The sequence below is a fragment of the Pseudopodoces humilis genome, chromosome 8 (assembly GCF_049639895.1).
Source record: "Pseudopodoces humilis isolate 2021_Gansu_Grassland_sample_001 chromosome 8, ASM4963989v1, whole genome shotgun sequence".
NCBI lineage: Eukaryota > Metazoa > Chordata > Aves > Passeriformes > Paridae > Pseudopodoces > Pseudopodoces humilis.
Window position 1 is genome coordinate 1,081,382 of NC_142207.1, and position 6,786 is coordinate 1,088,167.

The following is a 6,786-nucleotide window of genomic DNA, read 5'->3' on the forward strand; positions in this document are numbered from 1 at the left end:
CCTGTGCCTGTATCCCGGTATCCCTGTGCCTGTATCCCGGTATCCCTGTGCCCGTATCCCGGTATCCCTGTGCCTGTATCCCGGTATCCCTGTGCCCGTATCCCGGTGTCACTAGGTGTCACTGCTCTCCCGGCAATCCCGGCTCCGCTCCGCATTCCGGGATACGGGGCCGAGTGGGACACCGGGAGTCGGGAAACAGGGCCGGGATGTGTGGGATTGGGATGGGGAGTGGGATTGGGATGGGGAGTGGGATTGGGATGTGTGGGATTGGGATGTGTGGGATTGGGATGTGTGGGATTGGGATGTGTGGGATTGGGATGGGGAGTGGGATTGGGATGTGTGGGACACAGGAGGAGGGAACTGGAGCCCCCCGCCTCCAATTGTTCCTCTCATAATTAAGGGATGGGATTTTTCCCGCAGGAACTGAGGGATGGGATTTTTCCCGCAGGAACTGAGGGATGGGATTTTTCCCGCAGGAATTGAGGGATGGGATTTTTCCCACAGGAACTGAGGGATGGGATTTTTCCCACAGGAACTGAGAGATGGGATTTTTCCCACAGGAACTGAGGGATGGGATTTTTCCCACAGGAACTGAGGGATGGGATTTTTCCCGCAGGAATTGAGGGATGGGATTTTTCCCACAGGAACTGAGGGATGGGATTTTTCCCGCAGGAATTGAGGGATGTGGAGCCTTTCCCGGCGGAGCTGCCAAGAGCCGGGACATGAAGAGCTCCAGGCCAGAGCTTCCCCCACGCGCCTGCAGAGAAGGGACAGAACGGGAATTGCAGTTCCAAGAGCCCTTCCAGCTTTTCCTCTGGCTGTGGGAACTGCCAGAACTCCCTTGGCTCGTTAGAATCAATCCCATCTTTTTCTTCCAGCGGGAAAACAAAATGTTCCCATGGGATGAGGGAGCTGAGGGGCTCTGGGCAGCGAAGGGACCCCACGGGGGGGAATTGTTATCCCTAAAAGTGACCCTGGAATTGTCATCCATAAAAGTGACCCGAGAATTGTCATCCCTAAAGGTGATTTGGGAATTTTTATCCCTAAAGGTGACCCGGAAATTGTCATCCCTAAAAGTGACCCTGGAATTGTTATCTCTAAAAGTAACTTGGGAATTTTATCATCCCTGAAGGTGACCCGGGAATTGTCCCCCGTGAAGGTGTCCCGGGGCTGCAGGACACAGCACAGGTGACACCCACGATCCAATTCCCATCACGGAATCATGGAATGGCTTCCTTGGAAAAGCGCCCCAAACCCAACCCAGAATTCCCCCAGACCCGAGGGCCACCCCGAGGCACCGGAGCGGGAACAATCCGCTGGAAAGGGTTTGGAAAACTTCCTTTCTCCAGGCCCTGCCTTCTCCACCGGCTCATTCCCATGAGGAGCATCCCAGAAAATCCCCGAGGCCACCGCACCCCTGTGGGCAGGGATTGTCCCAGCCCCACGGATCCCACAGGATCCCACAGGATCCCACACCGGTCCCACAGGATCCCTGGGGATGTTTGGGATGATCCCACAGGATCCCTGGGGATGTTTGGGATGATCCCACAGGATCCCTGGAGATGTTTGGGATGATCCCACACAGGGATCCCTGGAGATGTTTGGGATGATCCCACAGGATCCCTGGAGATGTTTGGGATGATCCCACACAGGGATCCCTGGGGATGTTTGGGATGATCCCACACAGGGATCCCTGGGGATGTTTGGGATGATCCCACACAGGGATCCCTGGGGATGTTTGGGATGATCCCACAGGATCCCTGGGGATGTTTGGGATGATCCCACAGGGATCCCTGGGGATGTTTGGGATGATCCCAGCCCCGCTCGGGCAGGACAGCGCAGGGTTAATCCCTCAGCTCCACATCCACGCTCTCCTCCAGGAAATCTCCCAAGTCACGCTCGGGACTGGCTGTGCTGCCCATCCCTGGGAATGCCAGGCGCTGGAATGCCGGGATCCACACCCACCCCCGCGCGGCTCTGCCGCCACCCTCCAGCTCTTCCCAACCCTCCAAAATCATCCCTGGGAAAGCGGAGGCTGGGCGCTCCCCTGAGCTGAGCGGGACGAGAATTCCCGACAATTCCCGGGCACGTGGGAAGAGTTTGGATCCCTGGGCTGGGCAGGGATGGGCGCTGGGATCCAGCCCCGTGTCCCACCCGGCTGCCGCCGCTCCTGCGGCTCCTGCCCTGCGCTCTCGGGAAGCCTCCAAAGCACCTGGAGCCGGATCTTCCATGGAAACAGGGCTGGGGAACTTTGGGAATGGGGGATTCAACCAGCCGAGCCCACGGAGCCCCAGAGGGCGGCTCTGGCTCTTCCCGCAGTTCCCAGCACGGGTCCCGCATCCCCTCACCACAGAAACCTCCTCCAAAACGTGTTTTCCCAAAAAAACCCTCCCACTTCCCACCCCGCGCTCCTTGGGAATGCACAGCCCACAGCTCGCTCCCGCTAAAACCCACCTGGGAAATCCCCCTCCCACAAATCTGATCTCTGCCAGTTCCCCCAAAAGCATTCCCAAACCCCATTCCCTCAGAGCCACTTCCCAAACCCCCATCCCTGAAATCCGTTTGCCAAATCCCACGGGCAAAACTCCTGCTCTCCCATTCTCCCAAATCCCTCCATTCCCGAAATCCCCCTCCTCATCCCTCTCCAAACCCATTCCTCCCTTGCCCCACCCCAGCTCTCCAAGCCCCCAATCCCATTCTCCTGATCCCCAAATCCTCCCCTCGCCACACCCTGAGCCCCCTCCCCACCCCCCTCCCTCGCTCCCCTTCCCGAACCTTTTCCCTGCTGGACCCTCTTCCCAAAACCGCCGCCCTCTCCCTTTTCCTGGCCCCCATCCCGATTCCCAAGGATCCCACTCAAAGCCGCTCCCCTTCCCAACCCTTTCGCCTCCTCTGTCTCCCCAAAACCCCTCCCTCCTTCCCGTTCCCACCCAGACCCTTCCTCCATCCCTCCAACCCTCTCCCCTCCCTTTTCCCTCTCCCACCCCAAACCCTCCCTCCCTTCCCAAATCTTCTCCATTCCCTTCTCCCCCTCCCTCCAACCCCTCTTCCCTCCCTTCTGCCCCTCCCTCCCCATCTCAACCCTCCCTCTATTGCGCCCCTCCCTCCCCATCCCCTCCCTCCCCAGCCCTCTCCCCTCCCTTCTCCCCCTCTCTCCCTCCTCCCAACCCCTCTCACCTCTCTTTTCCCTCTCCCACCCCAAACCCTTTCCCCTTCCTCTTTCCATCCCCAAACCTTCTCCACTCCCCTCTCCCCCCTCTCCCCCTCCTTGCAACCCCTCTCCCCTCCCTTCTTCATCTCCCTCCCTCCCGCCCCTCTCCCCTCCCCTCTCCCCCTCCCAGCCCATCCCGGTCCCTCCCCGGCTGCCCCGCGGGGCGGAGCGGGGCGGAGCGGGCGGTGCCGGCCGGGGAGCGCGGAGCGGCCAGGCTGGGCTCGCCTGGGCTCGGCACGGCTCGGTCCGGCCCCGCTGGGCTCGGCACGGCTCGGTCCGGCCCCGCTGGGCTCGGCACGGCTCGGCCCGGCCCGCCTGGGGCCGCCTGCATGCGGCGGCGGCGGGGATGAACGGCTCGGCGGCGGGGCTGCCGGGGGGGCTCCGCGGCTCGCTGGGGCTCCCGGCGGGGATGAACGGCTCGCTGGGGCTCCCGGCGGGGATGAACGGCTCGCTTGGGCTCCCGGCGGGGATGAACGGCTCGCTGGGGCTCCCGGCGGCCCCGAACGGCTCCTCGGCGGCGGAGGGGCTGCTGGCGGGGGCCGGGGGAGCGGCGCTGGAGCTGGAGCGGGCTCTGCGCTGCTGCACCGCCGCCTCCGTGGTGACCGACGGCAGCGGCGCGGCCGAGGAGCGCAGCCTGTACATCATGAGAGTGGTGCAGATCGCCGTCATGTGCGTGCTGGCCCTCACCGTGGCCTTCGGCATCTTCTTCCTCGGCTGCAACCTCCTCATCAAGTCCGAAGGCATGATCAACTTTCTGGTCAAGGACCGCCGCCCGTCCAAGGAGGTGGAGGCGGTGGTGGTGGGGCCGTACTGACCGCAGGGCTGGCCAGACCGACCGCCGGACCGACAGCTGGACTGACCGCCGGACCGACCGCCGGACCGACAGCTGGACTGACCGCCGGACCGACCGCCGGACCGACAGCTGGACTGACCGCCGGACCGACCGCCCCCGGACGCGCGGGGTCGGCTTGGAGCTTTTCCTCCTGAAAAACATGGGGCGAATGGATCCCGGCACGCCGGAGCTCGGGAGATGCTCGGGGTGGCCGCAGCCGCCCATCCCGGTCCGGTCCGGTCCGGTCCCGCCGCCCGCGGCTGCCGAAGTAAAGCGTGCTCTGATGGCAACAGGTCTGGGCTCCTTATTCCGTCCGCCCCCTTCCCATTCCCATTCCCATTCCCATTCCCGTTCCCATTCCCGTTCCCATTCCCGTTCCCATTCCCGTTCCCTCCCGCCCGCGAGTCCCGGGATGCGGCGGACGGGAGCGGGGAGCGCCCGGGATGAAGCTTTCCCTGTCCCCCGCGGCCCGTCCGGGCGGCATTTCCCCTCCAGCCGGGCTAAAAATCCCCTTTTCCAGCGCTTTTCCAGGGCTTTCCCAGCGCTTTTCCAGCCCCCGCGGCTGGCTGAAGGCGGGACCCGCATCCCTGCGGCCGGGAAGATGCGGGAATTGCGTTCCTGCCCCTGGATCGCGGCTGTGGCCAGGGAAAACACCCAGCCCGGTTCGGCTGGATCCCGCTGGCCGGGAACACAGCGGGAATTTGGGAAAGCACCAATTCCAGGTTTTATTATCCCAGCTAAAAGCCGGACCAACAGGTGACTCCGCGCGGGCGCATTCCAGGGAGGGAGAAGCCGCTGCTCCCACGGGATTGGGATTTCTCCGTCCGTTCCCTCCGCAGGGATCTTCCCGTGGGAGCTTCCCGAGATGTTCCGCCCATTCCCGGCGGCTCCTCGGGATAAATCCGTGCGTCCACCTCGGCTGCGGGAGGAGTGGGAGCGCCAGAGGCGCTTCCCGGGAATCCCGGCAGCGGGATGGGGACGCAGAGACTCCAGGAAAATCGCTCTCCCGACACCCAAATTCCCGCTGGGAAATATTGATTGTCCGTGGTTTTAGTGCTGGAAGCTTTTTGGAGCTCCCTGGTTTATCCCGGAGGTTGGAGATGGCCGAGCTCCCGGGATTTTATGGGCACCCCTAGGAGAGGTAATCAGGAGTTTAAATTGGGGATGGAAAAGGTGAAATCCATTTCCAGCTGGGCTGGAAGGGATGGGAAAAGCTGGAGCTGCCAGAGGCGCTTGTGGGAGAGGCTGAGCCAAAGCAGAGCATCCCCATGGAATCAATTCCCTGAGCCCGGCAGGAATCTCGGCGGCCATCCCTCATTTCCAGCCGCGTTTAGGGAAAGACAAAGAACAGATCTGCCTGTTCTCCCGGGAACAAACACACCCTGCATCGGGAATCACGGGACAGAAACGTTCCCGAGGCATCCCGCATGAACCGGCTGCAGAAATTCATCCAGAATTCCCCCTTTTTTACCCTTGAGTGCCAGAGGAACGCTAGGAAAAGAGGGATTTTCGGATGACACGTAAGAGGGAGCAGTAATAGAGAGGTGTCAGTCATTCCAAAGCATTTCCAACTGTTTAACTGGAATATTTTGGGGAAAGATGTGGAAAGCAACAGCATTCCCCAATCCTGGCACGCTTGGGAGCTTTGGGGGAGTTAATCCATCAGGAATCCTTTATTAATTACAGGGAGTGCTTAGGGTGGAACACATTTTAATTAACCTTTGCCAGGAGCCACAGCTTTTCCCAACGCTGGAATTCCAAGCCAAGGCAAAGTCCCGGTTCTGACCTAAAATTGTGGGATTTTCAGCCTCAGTCCAAGATGCCCCCACTCTAATCCAACATTTGTGCCTCTAATCCCTAAAAACATCCCTCGTTTGAGGCAGGGAAATGTTGGGAAAAGGGCTTTTCCTGCTGGGTGATGTTGGGACACATCCAGCGCATCCATGGGATCCCATGGGAATTGAGCCCCTCTCCCTCTGTCCCATGGGAATTTGGGAATTGGCGAGGAGAACAGATGGGATATTTATAAGCTGTGCATGGGCAGGGAGAGGGAAGGGCAGGAAGAGCCCCTCAGACTCTGGGATCACCTCGATCCCACATTTTTGGGGTGACGGAGGGGCAGGAACCTCACGGGGAACAGAGATTTTCCAGCTGCTCCCATCATTTTTAGGAAAACACCTGGAAAGCTGCAGGAAGAATTTGTGGGATCAACAAGTCTGGGATTTTTTAGGGCTGCTCTGGAGGGAACAACACCCAAAAATTCCCTGCAGCCCCGAGAAGAGCAGGAATTCCTCAAGGAATATTTGGAATTCTGCTGGAGTACAGCAATACAAAACTCCAGTGTGACTTTCCCGGAGTCAAGGTTGGACCTCAGGCCTCCCGAATTCCTAATTCCTGTCTCCACAGGCATGACATCATTTTTATGGATTAAATCCCAGAGTTTGAGGTCCCTCAGTGCTCAGCTCCCAGCTGGAAAACCCCAGGAAAAAGCCTCTCCTGGGAATAAACCCACCCAACTCCCCTCTGGATCCTGGCCTGCGCTTCCCTGCAGGAATGGGAAGAGAAATCACGGATTTTCCTCTTCCAGCTCCAAAGTGCTGCGGATCTTTCCGGAGCCAGGCGGCGCCTGGGATGAGCCTGGCTCGGTTTCTCACCAGGAGAAATCCATTAAAAACACTCCTGGAGCATCCCTGGGGATGGCTCCGTGCTTTTCATTTTCCATTTCCCACCTCTTTTCGGGAAT

At 60.2% G+C, this 6,786-nt stretch overlaps 1 protein-coding gene across 1 annotated transcript; it reads left to right on the forward strand.

Annotated features, from left to right (window-relative positions):
- Positions 1-3,605: 3,605 nt before the first annotated feature.
- RPRM (reprimo, TP53 dependent G2 arrest mediator homolog) lies at positions 3,606-4,316 on the forward strand. The gene has a single exon (XM_005519945.3). The coding sequence runs from the start codon at positions 3,621-3,623 to the stop codon at positions 4,023-4,025; it is 405 nt and encodes a 134-aa protein (XP_005520002.2). The 5' UTR covers positions 3,606-3,620; the 3' UTR covers positions 4,026-4,316.
- The last annotated feature ends 2,470 nt before the right edge of the window (positions 4,317-6,786 follow it).

Coding starts and splice junctions, on each gene's coding strand:
- RPRM (XM_005519945.3), top strand. CDS start 3,621: ATGAACGGCTCGCTGGGGCTCCCGGCGGGGATGAACGGCTCGCTTGGG.